The following is a 24,054-nucleotide window of genomic DNA, read 5'->3' as shown; positions in this document are numbered from 1 at the left end:
AACAAAGGCGACTTGAGATGATTCGGCGGCTTAGGAGAAACATTCAACAGAGATCGATCGTACTACATCGCGACCACTGACCTTCGCTGCTTGTTTTAGGCATTGCTAAATCCATAAAAAATGCGCTTAATCCATTTTCTGATAGCGAAAACTGCGTTCAAACTGCAACGGCGCTGATCGTGCTTTTCTTTCTTCTTTCAAATTATGCTTTTGCGGCTAAGAAATCCATTATGCATATGTTGTATCACATTCACAGTTCCGCTGCTCCATATACCAGCACCAGACGGGTGAAACTGTAATTACCGATAAGGCGGCGCGCACTACACGTCTGTACTCAGTAATTGAACCACGCAAGAAGCGCACAAGTATTCAAACTGGAAGAAGAGTGACTAAAAGTAATCCCAAACTAACCCAATCAGCGAACCCCTAACGCCTGCACGTTTCCTTAAGATTTCTGCTTCAACTATGTTACAATACTTTCCTTCGGTAATTCTGTCGAGTGCCCTTCGGAACCGTTGTTTTCTTCTATATATATTTTACCGCACAGATTGCGAACACTGATTCAGAGGGTGATAACACGTTCAAGAGGCGGAGTCACAAAATGTTTCGAATTATGAGCAAATGGCAGTACCATAATTGTTATGAGAAAATTGCATGTGAGAATAGCATGCACAACATGTGCCATATAGGTTGTTTTCTTCTTCAGTAGTAATACTTGTTCAGGGATGAGATGAGATATTACACAATAAACATCTTACTTACGAAAATCTTCTATATTCAATGTTGAAATGCAAAATTGCCATCCTCCCAAGAAAATGTCGCACGAAGTTAGAAAAGGAAACCCAGAAAGAAAGCTTTTCAGTTGAAGAAAAATTCGTACCGGTTCGGGTTTCGAACCCCGGACTAACGCTTTTCCGGGATGGCCGCTTTACCATCTGACCTAACCAGGAGGCTAGCAGACCGCCGGTCGAGGGCGAATTGATCGGCAACTCGAGGCACTGGGACACCGAATATGGCAAATCAGTTCTGCCGAAGCTCGCAAGGTGGAGGAAAATACATGAAAGGGAGAAATGGTCATCCACCCGAAATGTCGCACGAAGTTACGAAGGAAACCCATACGGGTTTCTCAGAAAGAAATCCACATTCCACAATAACAGCAATATTGAATGTTCTTTCCCACTCTTCTTTCTTCTTTCTTAGATTTTTTTTTTTACTACGTGGCCTTGTAATGTAGACAAGTCTGTCAATATTCACTTTCATTTCGTACCTTATTTCGTTTCTCGCATAAAAAAGAAACTAAGAAAGAAGGTAATCAGACTTAGAAAGACTGAATGCGTATCTTCCATTTGTAGCTTTAACCGAGTTCAAATAATGCCGTGATTAGGAAAGTGAAGACTTACTGAATGAATCAACTAAGAAGCAAACACACAATGATAACTAAAAATGAAGAACGGCAGAAAATGAAAGAATACACGAAAATGACAAGCAATCAAGTTGCTATTCGCGTTGTTGGAGGGAAATTTCGTAATGCTCGCTGAAACTGATTTGCGACGTATTTGCATACACAGCTCTAAACGAGCTTCCGGTTTCACTTTCGGGAATATACCACTAAATTTTGCGGACAACTGAGAGAATACAAACAATAGCCAGAAAAATGTATAGGACCCTGCAAGTGACAACGCTTTTGCCACGTCGTTGAAACCCTGCCTGATAAAACCATTTTCCTCCTAAATGCAGAAGAAAGTTGGCTCGGTGCACCAGGCGTATTTCTTACATCAGAATACGTGAAGAGTGGGCGCCTATAGACAACTTTTTCTTGGTAAACTTGTGTGCCGAAAACGCGCAACCGTAAGTTTTCTAGGGTCGCAAACCACGGCCGCTGAAAAAAAGAAAGAAAAGAAGAGAGAGAGAGAAAGAGAGAGAGAGAGAGAGAGAGAGGAAAAAAAATTGGCAGTGGCTTAGCTGGGCTATGCCAGGATATACGTAGCGAAAGCTGAGCCATAGCATGGTTAGCCTTGGTTAATCTTGATTGCAAGTCCAGGTTAGTCTGGTTGTCTAGCTATGTTGCGGCGTTTAGCCAGTCGTTCGGAGCGCTGTTCGTCTGTTTCCTGGGCGATTCGTTTCCTCTTCATCTCGTTCCGATGTCGATTCCAGGCCTCCTCCTGCTTATCAGAATTGTCGCCGTCCATAATGCCGCCTCAACTGTTGTTGCGGCGCACGCGAGCTCTCCTTTACAATTCTCCGACATGTTATCAGGCATGCGACGCAGCTGGCGGAGGCGAACGCAACGACGAGGAACGCGGTGTGACGTCATACCAAACGGCGGCGGCGGAAAGGCGCGGCGCTGCGCAACGGCGGAACACCTTTGCCTCGGTGATACTATTGGCGCATGCGCAGTAGTGACTAGGGAGCGAGAAAGAGAGAGAAATATCCGCGGCGAGGCGCGCGTTGTTACGTCATGTTAAAAGCACTTCAGCTGTTCATTGGCCCTGTCCCGTTCTCTTCTCTTGTGAGTGTCCGTTTATTTGGCGTCTTTATATTTTATGATGAAGTGACGTCATGCGCCTCCTCGGAACACCTCCACGGCGAAATTGCAAGTTCGCAGCCAGTAAAGCTTTCGCTTTAAAAAAGAAGAAAAAGGGGGTAAAAGTGCTGCCTGTCGTGTGCATCGAAAACGGTGTCATCTGTAGCGGCGCCACCAGCCGGGACTGTTTGTCTGGGATCGGCATAGAGAGAGAGTAAAACATCTTTATTAATAATATTTGAATGGCGAGAGCAGTGTGGGAGGAACCCTCAGTCCAGGGTCCCTAAGATGATTCCGGCGATGTTTCGAGCCCGTTGTATCACAGCTCGGAGGACCTCGGGAGGTCCGTCGCGGAGGGCATCGTCCCACAGCTCTTTGTTACGTAGAGGGTAAAGGAGAGTTGGCAAAGGAGGAAAGAGGTTTGCAGTGCACTCAATCGTGACGTGGAATGGGATCGGCATAGAAGATGCGTCAGGGAACGCGCTTGGAACGCCGCCGCCCGACGAGTCCTATCCCCCTCGGCTAGCGCCATTCGGCCCAGCCAAGCGGCCGAGAATACAACTACGGCTGTCACGTTCGCTCCCACTGCAGCCCGCTTGACGGGGTAGATCGCACTTTTTTTTTTTTTATCCAGCGGTCGTGCACAAACACAGTGCTGTCATTACGCCAATAAATGGGTCCGTACGAGATGTTACAAGCGCTGCGCATAGCGCTGTGCATTGTTGCCTTCGTTTACTAGATTTCATGGTCTGCCCCTCATCTGCACGCGCAATGCCACGGCATTCTAACTATGCGATAAGTACGCGTTTACGTAATTACATCGTTATTTATAAGTTACGAGCGTAAGAGCTTGGAGTCACTCACCCCCTGTTTCTCCTACCTCCAGGGCTGTCCTTCTTCCAGATGCTGTCTCAGCTGTACGACCTGAACCGGTGTCGAACGCCGCAGGGTCTGCCGGGTACCTGCGGCGACATCACACGCTGCATCTACCTGCTGCTGGACTTTTCGAGGCTTCGGCAGTCCATCTGCTTCCAGAACCTGGTCTTCCCTGGAGTCTGCTGCCCAGGAAGGGTCTGCATGTTTCTTTCTTCTTTCTTTGATTTTTTTTTTCACTTGCGTGCGACATACCCTCGTGGCTGCGCTGTCTTATAAAACGTGCGGATAGTTTGCCAGTCGCCTTTGTAATTATGATGCTGGCGATGAGAAGTTCTGAGAAAGAGGCGCGAAGTGAGGTAAAAGTAAAACAAGTCCCGATGCAGTGCGAAATGTATACAGGAGCCTATACACATCACAGATGAAAGCCATACACAGCACACCGAGTCCCCAAGCGCTACAGTGCGTGCGAACATTTTATGTAGTGTGGCATGTAGAGGCGCGCATACTAGAAAGATACAGAGATCAGGAAATGCGCGCTTACATATACTCGTACAAATGGTAGTGGGTTTCGAAAAAAAGATTCCGCATCTTGTCAAATAGGAATATTTAAAAAAAATTCTCTCAGAATATCGAGCTGATTATGGAATACATTCCCGTGTCTAAACTATTGCGAAAAGTAAAGGTCGTGTTGAGTCCGCTTGTTAAACACAATATGAGAGATTTAAAAAATGACAAGGTTAATTAAATTATCTGATATATTCACGTAGTTCCAATTGCAACAGGACATCCGCTTAAAACTGAGGAGCTTGTGAGTGAGAAGCGACTGCTATCACTTACACGGCGCGTGCCATGTAAATGACAGTAGTGAAACAAGGAATGGGGACAGCACCGTATATGTTGTTTTAAACCGATGCAAATATGGTCATACTCATTAGATAATAAACTGCTTTGCCTAAATTCAGACAACAAATTTGTATATTGCCTGCCTAAAAAACGAGGCCACGAGGCATTGTTATTAAATAAATGGGAATTGTTGAGGCATAATTCATCGGCTCCATGCGCTCGCTCACGAACTAGTGCCTCTATAATACCGCGGCTCTCCTACAACATAATCACTCGGAACAATTTGCACTTGCATCATTCTCGCCCGCACTAAACGATAATGAGCGTTTCTACCTTTTGTGTTCGAACCAGAACGAATATTGGACAATTTGGAATAGTGAAGCAAATCTCCCATCGAATACGAGTTGAATAGCAAGGGCTATTCAATTCGTATTCAAATTTTCGAGTAATCGCCCCGCCCCACTCCTAAGTTAAAAGGTGAAAGCGGGCTTCACTATACGCAGTGCCACCAAGTTCTGCGCGCAGCACTTTCCCTTTCAGTAAATATTGCATGCCAATGCGGCACGTATAATATACGTTGAGCATGTGTGCGTCCTCAAAAAGACATTCAAGCGCGTTGAAATCCTTCCGTTGTGCTGCTTTCGGTAACTACGGTTGTCATATCTGTTGACACAATAAATGTAACCTTTAGCCATTTTAGAATGGCATAATACTATTTAATTTCAGGATACGGACGTAGTTGCTGTTGCGATTACGGCTCTCAAAAAGGTAATGATTTGCTCTTCGTTTGTAGGCTACTATGACAACGATTTTGGGGCCTGTTACATTGCAATATTAGCACAAGCATCATGTTTAAATGTTAGATAAAAAAACGGACTGTGGTCATAGCTGTCAAAGCGCTCATTGAAGCGCTTCTTCAAATTCGATTTGCTTAAATTCTGACCGTCCGTTCCGTCCCGCCCCCACGCAGCTAGTTCCAACCACCACGACGACGCCAGCGGCCAACACGAGGCCGACAGCTACCACAACCAGCTCTCCTCTGTCGGGCGGCGCCTCCGCGGGGAGCGACTTCTCCACGCCGCAGACGCCGGCGTCCCTCGAGGAACCGTTCACGGAGTCAAACTTCATCGCGGTCTCCGTGGTCGAAGGTTCCAACAAGTCGTCGACGACCGCGGCGTCAAGCGCCTGGACCACGACGTACCCGGTCGCGACGGCGACCACGCGTAGGCCGCGGCCGACCTCCACCCGGAGGGCCCAGTCGAGGCCGCCCTCCACGTTCACCGTCTCGCAGGTGGTGACGAGCCCCGTCATAGTTACCACGGTCACCAGCAGGCCCACCACGATGGTCTTCATCGACCACATCGCACAGGTACTAGTTTTTAGGTTCTTGGAGATTAATACTCAGTAAATATATTTTCACTCTTAACGCACCAAAAGCCACTCTTACAGCGAGATGAGGCTTGGTAAACCAGAAAATACGCAAATACGAAAGGTGCGTGGCGACGCAACCTTGATGTTCACCGACCAGCTCGCCAAGACGTCAATGATCTTGACCTTGCCTGTTAAAGTCTAGTTAGTTCTTATGGATAAAAATTGAATACACTCTATTCTAGAAGAGCCGAAGAATGAATTTAGCAAGATTCAAGAAGTCTTACTGAGCCACGATGGTCGAAATAAGAACGTACATCTCAAATCTGAAGGAAGCAACCTGGACCTCTCGAAGACTGCGCGATCAGTTCAGAGACACCCGCATTTATGGCACTACACACGCTTTCAATTTTTCAGCTCTCCCTCGTGATGTCCGTCTATGGAACGCTCTCGCGGACAACATTGCTTCCCAATCTAACCATGACCCATTTCGCAGTCGACTGCTCGAACACTTTGCCGCCTGAACCCTCTAGTCATTCTGTGTCTTCATTTTTCTGTGTGCCTGTATTCTTTTCCCGCAGCTTTGTTACGAACGACGAGGGGCCATTCCCTTTATAGACGCACTCCGCGACTCTTCCCCTACGCTTTCCACATGCTGTCCCTCGGCGCAAATTACCCTTCGCGCCAACCACGTAGTCCTTCCTCTGTCGCCGCTGCCCTCGCACCAACTGCTCATTCCCCTGGCAACTATACTCAACCGCGCGCACGGCCTTTCAGAACTGCGCCCTGCTTCGCCTCACCTGAAGCCCTCGGTACTCTTACGCCGCCACTTTCTCCTCACAGCTCTCTGTATCCTTATCAAGCACCTTGTTGACTTGTAGTACATATAAATTCCGTGCGTGTCTTATGTCCATTACTTATTTTTCCGAACAAATCACGTGCGAGTTGACACATTTTTTTAGTAATCTGTGAACCTGTAGCCTATCATCAATGACAGGGTTCATTGTCGTCTGCCTTTTCTCTTTTTTATGTCTTTTTCATTTTGCATTGCGGTGGTTCATCAGCTGATCTGTCTCCTCGCGTTTGTATGGTTACCTTGAAATTACAATGATCTTCATGTAATATATACACGTTTCATTCTGCAGTTCCATTTAATTTTTGTATAGACTGTTGACGTCGCGTGCTACTGCATTGCACGAAAAGTGCTTTTGTTGCACTGATGCCTTTTTAATTGTTTTGAATAAAGCTTACTTTATGTTTCTTTAACTGTAATCCCCCCTTAATGCCTACCGAAAGGCATGTAAGGTATTCCTTAATAAAACACACACATATATATATATATATATATATATATATATATATATATATATATATATATATATATATATATATATATATATATATATGTATATATATATATATATATATGTATATATATATCCGTGACGTCAGATTGTCGTACCGAGGCAGGGTTTCCGACGCGAAATTCCAACACGAAACTTATACTTAAACTTAAACTTATATTTCTAATAAACAACATATTACCACGGAATTAATCAAAATATAGTATTGAAAAATGCTTTATCATACTCAAATGATTTAGCGGTTGTGCATAGCGTCCCTTAAAGTTTTGTCAACACCCCCATCCTACGCGGCAAAGATTAAATCATTGATGGAGACAAGTTAAGCTTTGTTTTTTGTGACTTCTTGTGGCAAGTAAGGATGATGAAAGCTGCGGCAAACTGCACGAATGCTGCACAAAACTATAAACAGACGACGAGAAATTTTATTAAGTAAACTTTCATAGCTATCACTGTCTAACTCTCGCGTCAGATATTTCGGCGCAAACCACGCGTTCAGAATTAGTACACAGTATTAAAGCGATTATCTTTCTTCGGCTCTTTCACCCGTTTTTGTGGTTGGTCGGTCGCCGATGGTCGGACTCGGCAAGGAAGACGTTTGTTCGTTCGTTCGTTCGTTCTGGATATTCGCTTACACTAACAATCGTCATCGATGGTTTCTGCACAATATTTTTTTTTAATTTTTCAACCACGACTTCCCTCATAATAGGCGTTGTTTGAGACCGTTATCATGTACTATGAGCGTCAGATGAAGCGTGAACAGCGGAGCGCCTGGCAGAAGCACTGTGAAAGTATGTGCTCGCCGTCGTCCAGCCATCACCATTGAAAGGCGCGCACGTCCGGTTTCACCGCCCTGAGCGATAATGCACCCCCCCCCCCCCCCCCCGCTGCTTCCCGTAATGCGATATTTTCGGTGCTTTTTCGGTTCTTCTTTACTTGAAAGCGAGAAACAAAAATCAAGGAACGCAAGCGCTTAGATATCGCAGCAAAGGGTGAGCATCACCGCACAGTGCGGTAAAACCGGATGTGCTATGGGCATGAAACGAAATGCAAACAGCGGAGCGCGTGGCCGAAGGTATAATTTTGCTTCGTATAACAGTCATCATTACTGATAGATTCACTCATCCGGTTTGCTTGCACGATGACGCTCGCCCTGTATACTGTGATATTATCGCTTCTGATTTCTTCGATTTCTTTTTTTTTCTCGCTTTCAAATAAAGAAGACACAAAAGAGGAAATAAACTACCGCAGTATAGGGGGAACATCATCGCATCGGGCAGTGAAACCGGATGTGCGCGCCTGTCAATGGTGGGGACAGACCGACGGCGCGCACTATACCTTTAGTTATGTTTCGGTCCCGCGCTCCGCTGTTCGCGTTTCATTTGACGCCGATGAGACATTCCAGTTAACTTTCGCGCAGAGCGCGAGCGATTCGCTGTGGCACAATAAAGGCACTGATCAAGCGCCGCCGCTCGCGAAGGGCAACATTCGCAGTCTTACACGTTTGTCTTACACGCATGCACCTAGGCGGTGTAAACAGGAACTATGTAGAACCCGTAGCAGCTGCCAGTTGTCGACCGTCTAACTAAGCCAGCTGGTCGTGCACTGTACACAGCAGTAAACGGAACTGTGCAGTAAAATAAAGTAAGAAAAAAACTGCAGCCCTTTAGGCAGCGGGTGATAGCCACGGAACAAACCAGCACGCTTAAGCGTGCCGTGGTCGCGGCGGCTGCATATCGATGGGGGCGAAATGCAAGAACACGCCCCTGCCCCGTGCATTGGGGGCACGTTAAGTATCCCCAGGCGGTCAAAATTAATCCGGAGTCCTTCACTACGGCGTGCCTCATAATCAAAGCGCGGTTTTGGCAAGCAAAACCCAAGAATTCAAGGGTGAAATAAGTTTTACTGTGTACATTATACACCCTGTGTTTCTCTCCCCCCCCCCCCCTTTTTTTTCTTTTTTTGACTTGGATCACTTTCTTTTAATAAGAAGGCCGCCAAAACTCGCTGGAATCACGTCTTCACAGATGGATCAGCTGCCCAGGCGGACGTCACTTACAATAGAAACCAAAGCAATGTATTAATGAATTAAACTAATTGTATTAATTAACTTATTACTTACAAATATTGCGGCACATGTTTGCACAGTAAAGTTGAAGGTAACATGCATACAAGTCTCGCTCCGCGTTTCTACGTTTACAAATGGTCCTGCCATCAAATTATTTCTGCGTTTCAGCTGATCACCTACGCGGCACCACGAAGCGCAACTCGTGGTTCGACCGCCCCCTGCCCCTTGTGACGTAATAGGGAGGCGTAAAATAAAGTTTCGTCATATCGCGCGATAAAGCGACCCGCCCCGCCCGTGCTGCTGTAGTGACTATGCGTCTAAGCGGGAGTTGCGCAAAGCGCCAATCAGAATCAACTCGTGGAAAGAGGCAAGGGCGATGCCCGACGGCAGCTTCGTTTTACGCCACGCATTTGCGTCGGAAAGTGGTTAGACGGGAGTCGTTTAGCAGCTTGGTGCAATGAATACTGCACGCACTCCTGCGTACAAAATAGGCAACAATGCTAGACGTTGCTTCATTTATTCCTTGACTCGTGCAGTCATTCCTTTCAACCGACTGGCAATCCCATATGTTAGTACCTCATGAAGCTGCAGCACGAAAAAGAAAATGAAGTAGGGACAACAACAACAAAAAAAAAACGAATAGTAACACTAATAATTAAAGAAAAAAGATATGTAAGTGACTGAGCATCTTGAATCCCCTTCTTTTTTTTTTATCTTTTCTGCGAATCTAGGTGCCCAGGCCTCGCCCGCCGAGGCCTCCACGGCCACCCAGGCCCCCTTCCCCGCCACCACGCCCGATTCAGTCGCCCGCGATGCCTCCGCCCTCCGCTGCCCAACTGCCGTCGGCGGGGCTGTCCGTGCCCACCCAGCTCCTGCCACCGCCGGCACCCACAAGGCGTGAGTGCCGTGAACGTCGCCGTAATTTGTGGCACTGTTCCGTGCTACGAGTGACGTGTATGACGTAGGACTGCAACCTGAATTTTACGTATCGCTACTTGTTGTTAGATTAGTTGGTCGTATACTTGTTACGCTAGAAAAGACGAGTAAACCGTGTGAAAAATGGTGTGAGGATTCACGTGTCAGCCATGAGAATTTCCTTGTCGGGTTCATTTCTTGACGTGATTTTCGTGTCTTGTCTTTTTCCTCCGTGATAAACCTCAATAGAGATTACAGGGCCGTCCGCTCATGGGTGGAACACCAGGGTGTTCACTCAGAGAAAATTTATTTTCGCATGACGGCTCGTAGACAATTTTTATTCATAAATATGTGCGTCATTCTTCACATTGCCACTTCTTCTCGTAAGACACAGAGAAATGTTGAAGGCACATTGCATGGAAAATTAATAAAATCGTACCTTTAAGATAGCGCATCGAACTTGAGCAACTGCGTCAAAAGAATCGCAATACTCGGTAACATTCACACTTGTGAAACTCGTGTGCGGAAATTATGCGCACAAATCACTAATTTAAGATAAAAGAAATTTTGGCAAGGATCATTTAATATACGTACATGCAAGTGCTAAGCATTTCCAAGGCAGTTGCGGCAAGCCGGCTTCAGTATCACACCCACCATAACCCATGTAGTATATATGTATATGCAGTATATAACCCACGCAATATATATATATATATATATATATATATATATATATATATATATATATATATATAAGTTATTTTCTTTACGAGCCTAGTAGGGACTATATATCGCGATGGAGGGATAAAGACGGTGTTTACTGAGCGAAACATGAAAGTGAAAGAAATACAGAGAGGTTAACCATAAGATATCTCTGGTTGGCTACCATGTACTGGGGAAGGGGGAAAAAGGTACGAAAGATGAAGGTACAGATGAACAATATAATACTGTGTGCGTGCTGTCAGAATAAAATGAAAATTTTATTTCTATGAAGTGACTTGATCCATGCCTGAGAGTCTTCATTTAGTCTATATATATATATATATATATATATATATATATGTTCTATCATACCTTCACAAAAACATTTGTTCTTGCTATTGAACAAAGCCTGAATTAACGAAGATTGTTGCTTGTAAGTGTTATTTGGCATCGGCCAGACATTTTCGCCAATAGTATGTCCAGTACCCAAATTGGCTGGAATTTTGTATTACGAACAATTCTAGCGCAAGCTCTTTTCTTTTTCTTTTTCCTCTGCGAATACGGGCCACGATTTCGCCCAATAATGTACGAAAAAGGAGCAGCAGGTTCATTGAATGTAACCAAATTGTCTCATAAGAGATGCCACGGCTCTGAAATCTAGCTCTTTTATAACAGCCTATATAGTACATAATTGAACAAAAGGTTGAATTATAGGTTCTGCGCAGCATGAGGAATTGCGATGCTTGTCGTGTTTCGTTCGACCGGGAAATCGAACATGCGGAATTGATTACCGACTGATACACTTAAGCTGTCGTGTTCTCACACGTACACCAAACAGAATTCTAATTCCGCATGTGCCAATATACGTACACTCAAGCATCCAAGCGTTTGTACTTCGTCTACAATGGAAACGCGAACATGTTATGGCTAACTAGAACGCGTTCTCTTGCTTTCGCTTTCGCTAATTATTGTAATGCCGGCATAATTTCACCATGTATGCATATTCGGAGATTTGTGCCAATTTTTGGCGACCATAAAAGTGGCGGTGCGACATCGTGCCAGCGAACAATTATTTGCAAGAAGTGTTTTACTTTGCGATTTCTTGTTCATGTTTAATTTGTCCACGGTAGTGTACTCGCTCATTGTCTGTCATTCCTTTTTGTTGTTTTTGCGCTTATATTGAAGCCTGATGGCAACACGGGACAAGTTATAATACGTAGACCAATACTGAATTAATTTATAAGTGTCTTGAACCATTCCGAACGAGCACTTTGCAGAGTCCTATTTGGCATTTGCGCATATATATGGAACATGTCAGAGTTATGCGTAGATTGGTGCGCTAATCAAATGGGTAGAGAATTATTTGGCACCACCAAAAAATCACCGATAACAGTAATCAGTAAAACTTCTGTATGGGCAAGTTGTTACATGTCCAGTAAAAGAGAATAGCGCAAACCAGGACGACCCCGAAAAGTTAGGTTATGTGTCTGTCCCTCTCGCTTCTTGTGGTCGTCCTGGTTTGCGCTATTACCTTTAATTGGACAGTAATCAGCCCACTAATTTTGAGACGTAGAAAGGAAGGTCAGCTATCATAGCTACACAAGGAAAACATTTCGCGGTAATATATGAATGCATGCAAGGAGGCAATCATTTTCTCTTTTCCAGGTTGTGGTCACGCCGGTCGGGACTCCAGAATCGTCGGCGGACACGAAGCTTCGCCTGGCCAGTGGCCTTGGATGGTAACAATAAGTTTTTGTCAGGTTTAAAGCTTCAATGACGAAATGTATACTATAGTCTTTAGAGAAGAGTGACGCAAACTCGTTCGCTGGCATGAAACTTGGACATCTCGAACACATGGCACGCTGCGATAATCTCCCATCAATACTTTCGCGCTGGTGAAGCGATAAGCTATACTGCGCTTGCAGCATTTGCAGATTTATGCAAGTGTTAAACGGCCGGATGCCTTCACAATCTAAATTTTTTTTCGGATATGACAAAATCTTATCGCTTCACAACGTGCGCAATAATGGTGATTGATGTTTAACAAAAAATTGGAGGACGCTTAAGCTTCGCCTTCAAGAGTGGAACGCGACAGCCTTCCCGTCGACCCGCCAAGGGGTGTAAGACAATGGGCTACGGCGCAGCGACTACGCGCCCCGCATCGGACGCGGTGAGCGTCGAGCAACGCAGCGTTTGGCGCGGCAACGAAATGTGCGCCTGCGCAAGCGACGCACGCCTGAGCCTTAGAAACAGCTCGTTTCTAAGGCAACACCGCATTCACTAGAGGCGCTTTTGTACCGCTTTGAAGCATCAAACTCGTGGCTGAGTGGTAACGTCTCCATCTCACACTCCGGAGACCCTGGTTCGATTCCCACCCAGCCCATCTTGCAAGTTGTTTTTTATTCACGAAGTGCCTGCTGGGATTTATCGCTCACGGCCAACGCCGCCGACGCCGACACCGACGACACCGGCTTTTCTGCGACACGAGCTCCTTAACGCTGTCGCGTTAATATGAATGGCTCATGGGCCCACGAAGGACAGTGAGTTGGGGGAATCAGGAGTTGTGGACAGGTCCAGCCACGAAGGAATGCTCCCCCGCACGGTTACAGCATGCGAGCAATGCCCGATTCCGCAGCAAAGGCGTGTACTACAGCGCTCGCAGGACACCGTCAGCCTCCGTTAAAGGGACGCTACACTCCTCGAGGCTAAGTGGTCACTTGAACGCGGTACCTTCGTCGGAGGGCTGCGTACTTGGGACGCTCCCACAGCAAGTGCCTGGTGGTAGCGGCGCTGTGAACTCGGTTCCTATCCATGGGCGTACACGTTCCGGCAGCGTCGCGGTCGTTTCAACGTCCGCCATTCTGGGTTACCGCAGCGCCGACTAGAGGCCGTGAGAGTTGCGCACAGCTTAAGTAGAAATTCGTTAAGACGAATTCATCAAATCTAATACCATAAAGCTATAAGAAGTTATATAAGCTATATAAATAGCTATAAGCTATATAAAGCTATAAGAACACCAAAAGAAAACAATAAAGCTTGTTTACATTTATTTCTGGCCTCGGACCGTACGTGTGTTAAAAAAAAACTGAGTAAGACCAATCAGTATGACAAATAATTAATCAGTAATTGATTTCCTGGGCAACCCACAATGTAAGCTCCCCACAGAGTATTCAAAACTAAACCATGAGCTTTGCGTTGTTTCCGGCGCTTAAGTATCTCGAGGTATGAAATTCGGCATATCGAAAACGATCCGTTGGGCTTTGTGAGGTAATTAAGCTTTATATTTTCTGTTATCCCTTTTTATATTGCGCGTTAATTACTGATGATATACTGGTGTAACCTTTGGGTAGCCTATTCTCCCTTGTGTTCATCTCTGTGAACGAGCGACAACTGAATGCGGGGTCGTTTTCAGGCTGCCATATTCCTCGAAGGTCGGCGCGGACGAGAATTCTGGTGCGGCGGGGCACTCATCAACGAACGATATGTGCTCACAGCCGCCCACTGCCTTTCCCATCCGTCGGGTTTCAGGTACAGTTGTTTTCCCGTCTTCTTTTAAAGGGATTTTGTTTCCTAAATAAATAGTCATTTACAGTCGACAAGAACAACCACTGCAGAATCTCGCCTGGTCAAATTTGAACGGTCGCACTGTTACCTCCATTTTTTTTTTATGTACAACAGCGTAACCAACAGCATCGCCATATTTATACCGATTGCAGCACGAAGGCTTCTTTCAGCGATCTACAATTACCCCTGTCTTGCGCCAGCTGTCCCCGTGTTGTGTCTTCAAATGTCCTCATTTTAACGCACCACCAAATTTTCTGTCGACCTCGACTGCACTTCCCTCCCCTTCGTAGCCATTCTGTGATCCTAATGGACCATCGTTTCTGTGCTCCGTGCATTACAAGGCCTGCTTAATTCAATTTCTTCATCTTAACTTAAACTAAAATATCGGTGACGCCTGTTTTCTCACTTATCCTCACCGCTGTGTACCAAGGTATGCAGGATATGCAGGGTATACAGGATGTTTCTTTTCTTTTTTAATCATACAGGTCATTTTATAGAAAGTAATGAGCACTACGAACTTGGAGTTTTTACATACGAGTTTCTAAGCGCGGTGGACATACTTTGCCACTAATAACGTGAGCCTCAGAAGACTAATTTAAAGAAATTGAACAAATAAATTTTCTTATTCGTGCCTTTGTTATCTGGAAGGTGCTGTCTAAATGGCACATTTGGAGGCAGTCACATCTTCATGCACACCCACCTTTTAAACAATCTTGAAAATTGTATCCACTTTGAGATATTCATCACCAAATTCCAAAGCTCAAGCGAGGCAATATGGAGACTGAGCGTGTCCCGCTGTGCGTGAGACGGCAACGTCTCGCGTAAAGGGGCATGGCCGGTGTGAAGTTTGAATGATAGCATGTACGCGGAAAATCCTATTTTGCCTAGAAAAAAATATTGCCTATATTTACCGTTGAAGTTCGATAATAAATGTCTCGAATTAGGTGGTACCTTCAACACTTTAAAAATAAAATGTGAGGGTGCATTAAGATGTGACTGTTTTCAAATCCGCCATTTATACAACATGCACCTAAGACACCGTTAAAAAAGTTTAACGATATTTTTTTTGTTAGTTATTCTTCTGAAGCTTACGTTATTAAGTGAAAATTATGCCCACGTTGCCTAGGAACTCCTCTGCAAAACAGCTACGTTCACGGCGCTTATAGCATACTTATTAGGCCGGCAACTGGATCACCGGATTGCGACAGGTTCATTCCGGATTCGCTCTTGGGTTTCGCCAAGGACGTACAGCTCCTTAGATCACCCTGAATACGCCTCCCCCTTCCCCCTTCCTTTTCCACATAATAGGTATTCTAGCCATCCCTTACTAAAAGCATTTTCATCATCATCGTCATTAAAGATCTATTGTAAAAAAAAGCACCCTGTACATTTTTTTTTTTTTTTTTACATGTGGAACACCTATTCTAATCGAAACTGGCATATCTGGGCCATTGTCGTTTCTACAGGTAGGCTACGCAGCTAGGTGCAAGATTGTAAACAAGATAAAATCGAGAATAATTTCGCTAATTACCGAAAACGTGCTAATTAGCAGTCATTATACTCATTCTATTGGGAACATGTATTAGCGACATTGTAGCAAAGCAACATGGAAATTTCAAGTCTACTTAGCAGAAGTTCCAAGATTAGCACCACTTTCGAGATATCCTACCTTAAAATATATTACAAACTACATTGGTGTATAGCTTAACAGTTTCCCAAAAGCGTGCCTCTAAAAGTTTGAAATCACCCGCCGTGCTTGCTTAGTAGCTATGGTGTTGGGCAGCTGAGCACGAGGTCATGTGATCGAATCCCGGCGATCGTATTTCGATGGAGGCGAAGTGCGAAAACAGACGTGTACTTGGATTTAGGTACACCTTAAAGAACCCCAGTTGGTCCGAATTTCCGGAGTCTCCCACTACAGCGTGCCTCGTAATTATAAAATGGTTGCATGTAAAACCCCATACTTTATTTTTTTTTTAATTTAACAGGTTGAAATCATCTTAACTGGAAGGACGAGAGATCTTGTACAAATTTTGGGGCGATATCTCGAAAGTGGGACAAGCCTGCTAAGCGGACTTCAATACTCTTCGGCTCGAATTTTGTGATTACTACATGTGCCCAAAAGCGAACAATTAAAAACTTAATTAGCAAACTTCGAGTATTAGCAAAATTACCGACGAAAACTTTCTTGCTACTAATGTCCGTCTAACGACGTAGCTTACTTGCAAAAACTGCAGGGGCCTTTACCCCATGGATTACATGTCCAGAAATTGATGACTTTGCCCCTTCGGCTATATGTCGAGCTTCACCGCGGTGCGCCAGCGTAACTCAATGGGCAGCATTTTCAAACAAAGACATTGCAAGAAGGCCGCTCGAATTTCAACAACTTTCACTTCGCAACTCTTGGTTTTTCCCGGGAGGACGCTCTTGGTTTTTCCCTGCTGTACGATTCCCCGCCTCGAGAGCTCACTGATTCTTTATGCCCTAAGGAAGGTCTGGCATGCCGCCATCGAGCGTCTGTTTCCGTGGTGTAGCGGTTATCACGTGCGCCTCACACGCGCAAGGTCCCCGGTTCGATCCCGGGCGGAAACATTCCTTTTTTTCGTTTTTTTTTTTTGAGGAACCTCTACATATATGCTCACACCCAAAATAAACGGGGTTGAACATAATATATTCTCGACAGAAGTTCTTTTTCTGTCAGGGCGAGTGAGTGAGTGAAAACTTTTGAGTCTTTCAAGAGTTTCGCGGTTACGAGGTCTCCGTCGTCTTCATCTTCTTGGCGCTGGCGACTTGAGACTCCTCTTCAGCAAGGGTGGGCCCCTTGCTGAATATTCGTGCAGAGTAAAATTGTACTTTTTTTTTTTTTGTAATATCAGCACACCAGGGAGACTATGACAGACAAGAATAACCTTACTTTTCTGTCTGCCCAACCTTATAATGAAACGTTCGAAGGCTTCATAATCGTGATGAGTGGAAGAGAAAAAAGAATAATTTGCCTCAAGAAATGAATTTATTGCTCTCGAAAACGTAAAGATACGTCCCTAAGCTTCTACGGTATTTGCAGTGCCGTTCATTAAAGATTTACTTGCGGTGCAAGCAAGAAAGATACCGACCCATCGTCAGGAAACAAGTTCGGAGAATCCGCAAGATTGCACGACATCAGATTTAGTCCTCTGAATTAGTTTCTTCATATTTGTCAGGAGGCCAATTCTTAAAGAGGGAGGGTTACTTATCGTTACGTCTTAATGGTAACTTCAACGATGACTATTATATCTGCGTCATAACGGTGTGTTGCTTTGCCGGGGCATCGTTTGTCGGTTGTGTGTACGGTGCATAGAGAGAGAGAGAGAGAAGGATAATGGTTTGTTATTCCAAAGAAAGTCCGAACCCCAACACTTCATATACATACGTGTAATCAATCATGTTAAATATCTCGAATTATGGAATAAGAACGTGCGTTTGCGCATGCTTCGTTGCGCATGCTTTCTCTTGAATTTCGATGGACTTCTGCAGAGTTCTCTTTCATCGTTGTGTGTGCTGATGATGATGGTGAAGATGATCATGACAACGGCTACGACGATGACAAATTAGATTGAGATGATGATGCCAGAAGCTGTGTTCCGGTGTTACGTCCTCGTTGGCCGAACAAACTTAACGAACAGTAAACGGGTGGTTTCTGCATTAGTAACACATCGTTATTAAGCTGCAACAGTTTTAGTAGACAGTTAGCTTGCAATGTCTTTCCGCACCATAAGGTGTCACCATAAAGCGTTAGAACACAGAAAAAAAAAGCAACATATACCAATGCATTTTTCAACTATATTAGCATACTGTCTCATGATAATGACTTCGTTCTATACAATTCAGCTTCGATACGTCGATACCTTATCAGCACTTTCCTGTTCCTTGCCATCGCCCCTCAAAGATAACAAAAATAAAAGACGGAAGCCGAGCGCAAGCTCGAAAACCTATGTGATTCTAAATTACGAGCCGGGTTCAGCGCCGTTTCGCAGTTTCTTAAGCTTGCTCCCACAAGAGAATATGTTTAAAGGGAAGCTTTGTTTGGCTCTTCCCCTGGGTATGGCGTTCTTCATCGTTGATGATGATTTGTAGGTTTTTCGGGCACAAGGGCCAAATTTGACCAAAGATCATCATGACTATTCTAAATACGTTACAGTGCTAAAAAAATTACTATCCAGTGTAAGGTTATTTTGCATATACTTGAGGAGGACATACCTGCATAAGCTGTACTAAAGAATTCTGCAAATGATGATGGTAAACATGTTGGTATGTTCTGATGATCGTGCGATAGCCTTCAGTAAAGACACCGGTGTATAGTGCCGTAATAAAACTGGTACATAATGTTCAGTCAAACTATATGACCATGACGAGGTGCTCATAGTTAGACAAGGCTGCTGCAGCAGGGGCCGAGAGATTCCCTCGTCGGCTATATATATATATATATATATATATATAGAGAGAGAGAGAGAGAGAGAGAGGGGAGAAGGAGAGAAGTCGGGCCACCACTCGGTATGTCCAACTGAATATGCGCCACTCAATCCCCCAGAATTGATTTGGCGCTGCGACGCAAGGACTATACAGCCTTAAAACTTTTCAAGCGAAGTTTTTCCTATTTTTCTTTCTTTTTTTTTTCCACTTCCGCGGACTTTGGCGTTCGGCAGCGTTTCCTCGCCTAGTAGGCATCGCATCGCTTCGGATGACCTCATTCGCGCAAAGTGCCATGTGTCGCGCTGCGAAATGGATGAATGAGGGTGCGGGCGCATCGGCAACAAACTTTCTGACCTTGGACGGCCTCGAATTTAACCTTGGCTCAGACTAGGCAAAGAAGTGCTTCGGACTAAAATAAAATTTAAGAAAATCTAGTAGAAAAGGAGCAGCTTTCTCGTGCCTTTCATTCGTCCGCTGCGCGCGGTAAAGCTGTCACTCCAATTGTTCGGCGTCTTCTTTTTCTGTCACGACAAATGATCTTTGACGTGTGCTTTAAATATCGTTGACCACATAAAAAAAAAAAGGAGAATGGGTCATGGGAATAACGACGCAAACAATCAACATAATGTCTCTATGTGCCATGTAGAAGGAACTTCCCTGTAAGCGTTTTGCAACAAGGCCCTTTATGACGGCTTAAGCGTATAGAGTCAACTAAGAGCACCAACGTTTTCAGCGAGTAACGTTTCGGGCACTGCCAATGGATCACTCGCACTTTCGGGGCCATGGCTACCATAATAAATAGACCCAACACGGCGTCCATCGGTATCGGCGCCCCCATTCCACAAAGTGGGATAGGGGCTCTCCTCTGATGGCCGAAGAAATATAGGTTACCGTGGGGTATGCGGGTAGATGGTCATCGGTAACTGCATGGAGTACATTTCGGAGAGAGCGGTGCATAGCCATTGCGCAGGACGGCTATGCAGTTTCAGAATCCACATTTCCTTTTTTTTTTTTTTTGAGAAGTGCTTCCCACGTAGTCGTGCCGCTTTGCCGTGCTCTCGCAAGAGAGAATTTACCCGCACACGCCTTGTTTTATACCTTGTGCTCGTTGCCTCGAAATCAACGCGTGTCCTGTGCGCAGGTACCGTCCCGCGCAGCTGAGCGTGCGGCTGGGCGAGCACCACATCTACAACGACCGCGACCACGCGCACCCGGTGGACTTCCGCGTCGATTCGGCCCTGCAGCACCCGCGGTTCGCCCGGCACGGCTTCTACAACGACATCGCGCTCCTGCGGCTCGCCGCACCGGCAGAGTTCAACGACGCCGTGCGGCCAATCTGCCTGCCGGAGGCCACTGCCGCTGCCGCCTCCTCGACGACTGCGGCGACGTCCACGGCGGCGTCACCGAAGGCACGAGACCCCATCGCGGGTCTCATGGCCACCGTCATTGGATGGGGAACGCTGTCCTACGGTGAGCAGACGCCGTTCCGCGCGACTTTGTGATCGTGGCACGTGATGTCGGTGATTGTGTGAGTATGCGGGGGGCAAAATAAACAACAGCCAGACTTATGAAACTTTAAGCGGGCACCAGTCAAATACGTTTCCTACTTTCGATGACGCCACGGCGGAGGCCAATTCCTTCCAATACTGCCACCTTTCGCGAACGATGCGTTTTGTTCGCATCTGTGCCTCATCGCGCGGAGGCACAGATGAAAGGGGCAGTTTGGTTTTGTGGACAGAGCCTGAATAAATTATGAGGTTGTCGCTGGGTGTAAGGACAAACAGTATCAACATGTAGAGAGTGTTAGGTTGGCAATACCTGGACAAAGCGCCTTAGACAGGCTGCCCGACGTTCCAATAGTTGGAACACTTTATTCACGCTTAATGTGCCCCCGATTGCTTTTTCACGTGGAATGAATGCGCATCTTAGAAACTCGGCACTCTAGCACATAATTTTCCTTTCAATCTGATTTCTTCTGCATCAGTAAATTACCGTCCTACAACACCAAAAACACCACTCTTACAACGATAAGACGTTTGGTAAGCCAGAAAAAGCGCAAGAACGAAATACGGGTGGCGACGCCTACTTATGTTCCCGCACCTGCATGGGGGCTGTGACGTCTTGGATTTTGATGGCATCTTCTAGGGCCTACTAATTACATATAGCGGCACAGATTTACTACATTGTGTTCTAAAGGAACCAAATGTTAAACATGGGAAGTTTCGGGAACTTTTATTCAGCCAACGTGGCCCAAATGCGAAAACATGCTTTGGAATCCCTGACGTCACGCTGACGTACCGGCGCTGGGGTTTCGACGCGAAATACAAATACTGATACTTGGACGTTGATTTTCTCATCTCACAATCAAACTTTTTTTTTTTAAATGACTGCCTGCAGGGTTCTCAAACAATGCTTCATTAATCTAAACTGATTTATTGTTTCGCTTTAGTGTCCCTTTAAGACATATCAAAAAGAAAATATTAAAAATTGGTAATAAAAAAAGGAAACTTAAAGCAAATGCGCAATTACGCACCAAAAGCAACTGTAATACCGTGAAATGCAACTACTTAGTTTGCATAAACTCAATGCTAATATATCAATTAATATTTCCGTGGATGTGCTTTGTTAAAGCCCTGACATATATATTATTTGAGTACATAAAGACGGCATATGTTATGTCTCTTTCGTACAATTAATTTACTGGTCCTAAACTTAGATTGTGATATCTACCTTATTACGGACTTAAAGAATTTAAAATTTTTGTTTCAATTCTACGTTGAATACCCATGTTTTCTGTGGTTACCCGAAAACCACTAAATACACTTACTGCTCTCTGTAGTCATTAGACTTTAAACTTTACTTTTTGGACACAACATATTTCCTTCACGCCAGTTCCGCGGTGATCAAACGAGGGCGTCTCTGCATTTAAAGTGTATTTAATCACGCAGCGTCATAGGTAAAGCTTCCCCTTAAGATTGACAGCGTCGGCGAAATCAAGTTGAAATCGTTTCTATGCACTTACAACACACGCATAAGCATTGACCGAACGTGGTCCCAGCGCACTCCGCAGCATTTCGCGAGTAAAATGGGCACTGAAAATTGGTCGCTTCACAAACAGGTGCTTCTCTCACAGTTCGGCAAGTGTTGAGGACAAATGCAGCCTGCATAGCAACGACTCGAAGGTATTTCAAAACATAACTAGAGCATAATAGATGACGCACACCAAAGCAAAATAGCCATTGTGTGGGATATTGAGGGAACATGGCGTCATTCGTACGTGGCACAGGTGCAGGATTTAGATTTACAAAACACCCCTTACACTTAATGAACAGTTACACATAGCTGGCTGTTTACCGGGTCTTTACCAGAGCCAAGATACAGAACATTTCCGGATCAAACCTCTAAAAAAGATGCAATAAGTTAACAACACCAGGAAACGCGCCAAATGTCGGTCTGTAATTCTTCATCGTGGTTGGCACTTGTGATTTCTTCCTTGAAGTTCTGCGCAGAAACTAAGATTTGTTTGCGAGACAACCCTTTTCGTGCACTGTGTGCGAAGACTTGGATGAATACCAACGCCACGCGCGCCGACCATCCGAACGAGAAAAGCAAACTACTGGCAAATGAAAAATGAGGGCCATCGTTCGCCTTGCAACGACCGTGGCTGTACTGGACAATCATTACAGGCGATGCGTTCGCAAGATTTCACGTGACTAGCACCGAACGTGTCGGTGTCTATACGGGCGTCAGCGTTCCCAGAACCGAGCTACGACAGCATGCTTGGCATGTTCAGAAGTTGGCACTGTGCCAAGAATGCCGACGCTCGAAGACGCCGACGCGCCCGGACGCTATATATAGTGACGCGAAATCTTGTGAAATTGAAAGTATCCGCAGAAAGTTATCGTCAGAGAATACGGCCCTTGACTCTGCGTGAGAAAGCTACACAGCTGTGGCTGGACAGACAGCGAAGTTGTACTAAATGCGCACATAACAAACACCGTGTGGCCGAAATATGTTCCAAGGAAACCGCAGCGCCGGTGATTTTTCATTCGCGCCCTCATAGAAAGCATCCACCGATCGCGACTGTGTTTGCGAAAATGTCCTCAATCTACAAAAGTAGGGCGCGATGCATCAGCTTCTCCATACGTTGCAGGCGGGTCAAACAGCGGCACCCTGCAGCAGGTGTCGTTTCCGATCTGGCACAACGAGGACTGCGACCGGCGCTACGTGCAGCCCATCACGCGGGGATTCCTCTGCGCCGGCTACATCGAGGGAGGCAAGGACGCCTGTCAGGTATGCACTCGCATGCAAACGATGTAATAGCGTGGACAAACAAGAGCAGGGACGGGACAATTCTAACACGAACACAAAATGCAATAGTTTCGCTTTTGCTGGCGTTGCTCGTACGACGGAGAAGTGGCGAGGGTGCATTCAGCCCCAGTCATCAGCAGCGTCCAGCTGATTCGGTTCTCCGTTTGACTCGCACCTCCAATGGCGGATCCATATGTAAGGGACCAGGGGGCCCGGACATTCCATGATACATTAGCGTTACATGACTTACGCAATTCAAGAACTGAATTGAAGAAATGTATGCTTGGCTTTACCATAGTACAGATCGAAGCCTGCATGCATAGTCATCTGAACTGACCATCAATTTCTGAATACGCCACGCCACCGTTTGTTTTTTCGGGCACACATATCTTCCGGTGATTTTTCAGTCATGCAGAAGCGGCCATGTAAAACTGTTTCATATTTCCGCTAGGTTCTTGCTACACGCTTTCTACTGAATCAATTGTATTTTATTCGGGATTTACAACTGATACTTGTTCGCAGACATGGTCATGACTTGGAATCGTTGCGCTTTAATAACCAAAATTGAGCGCACAGAAAGTCCCCTTCCGTTCTGTATTTGTTCACCGTTCGAGAGGTTCAAGCGTAACGCTAAACCATGTTATCGCGATCAGTATGCTTCGTTCTTCGGGCAACTCTACCACTTCATTTTTTCTCCCTTTATATACCGAAACACTTCCTGTTAAGACATGGTCAAATTCGAGGGGCTGCTTCTGTGCCGTGGTCAACAGCATACTGATATCTGTGTCCGCGCGCCGAAACCATACATAAATCTTTCCTAGACTGCAGAGATGCTGTACTTTTGGGGGGACATTCTCCAACGAACAATTAACAAGGACCTACATATCACACCATACACAATTTGGTTTCTGCCATTTAAGAATACCGGCGGTCCTCCATGTGTCATGTTCATGTTGCATGGCTTGTACAATCTCTGGAGGTCCAGACTGTGTGGTCGACATGTCGACATGTCGAATACCCGCGATATACTAAGTATTCTTTTAGTGAAACATCAGCTTATGTAATAAGTGTGT

At 45.4% G+C, this 24,054-nt stretch overlaps 1 protein-coding gene and 1 non-coding gene across 4 annotated transcripts in view; both read left to right on the top strand.

The window, feature by feature from the left end:
* Positions 1-24,054, top strand: part of LOC126531147 (uncharacterized) — a 112,008-nt gene that overhangs the window by 81,349 nt on the left and 6,605 nt on the right. For all 3 annotated transcript variants that reach the window (XM_055070989.2, XM_055070988.2, XM_050178562.3), the window contains exons 3-9: positions 3,411-3,595; positions 5,214-5,612; positions 9,772-9,937; positions 12,323-12,396; positions 14,070-14,185; positions 19,812-20,140; positions 22,824-22,963. In XM_055070989.2, coding sequence (XP_054926964.1) covers positions 3,411-3,595; positions 5,214-5,612; positions 9,772-9,937; positions 12,323-12,396; positions 14,070-14,185; positions 19,812-20,140; positions 22,824-22,963 — 1,409 coding nt within the window. The remainder of the gene's footprint in view (positions 1-3,410; positions 3,596-5,213; positions 5,613-9,771; positions 9,938-12,322; positions 12,397-14,069; positions 14,186-19,811; positions 20,141-22,823; positions 22,964-24,054) is intronic.
* On the top strand, positions 16,741-16,813 carry TRNAV-CAC (transfer RNA valine (anticodon CAC)). The gene has a single exon. It is a non-coding gene; the product is annotated as a tRNA-Val (tRNA).

Source organism: Dermacentor andersoni, chromosome 5, assembly GCF_023375885.2.
Source record: "Dermacentor andersoni chromosome 5, qqDerAnde1_hic_scaffold, whole genome shotgun sequence".
Classification (NCBI taxonomy): domain Eukaryota; kingdom Metazoa; phylum Arthropoda; class Arachnida; order Ixodida; family Ixodidae; genus Dermacentor; species Dermacentor andersoni.
The sequence above is the reverse complement of the archived record's forward strand: the minus strand, read 5'-3'. Positions and strand labels throughout refer to the sequence as shown.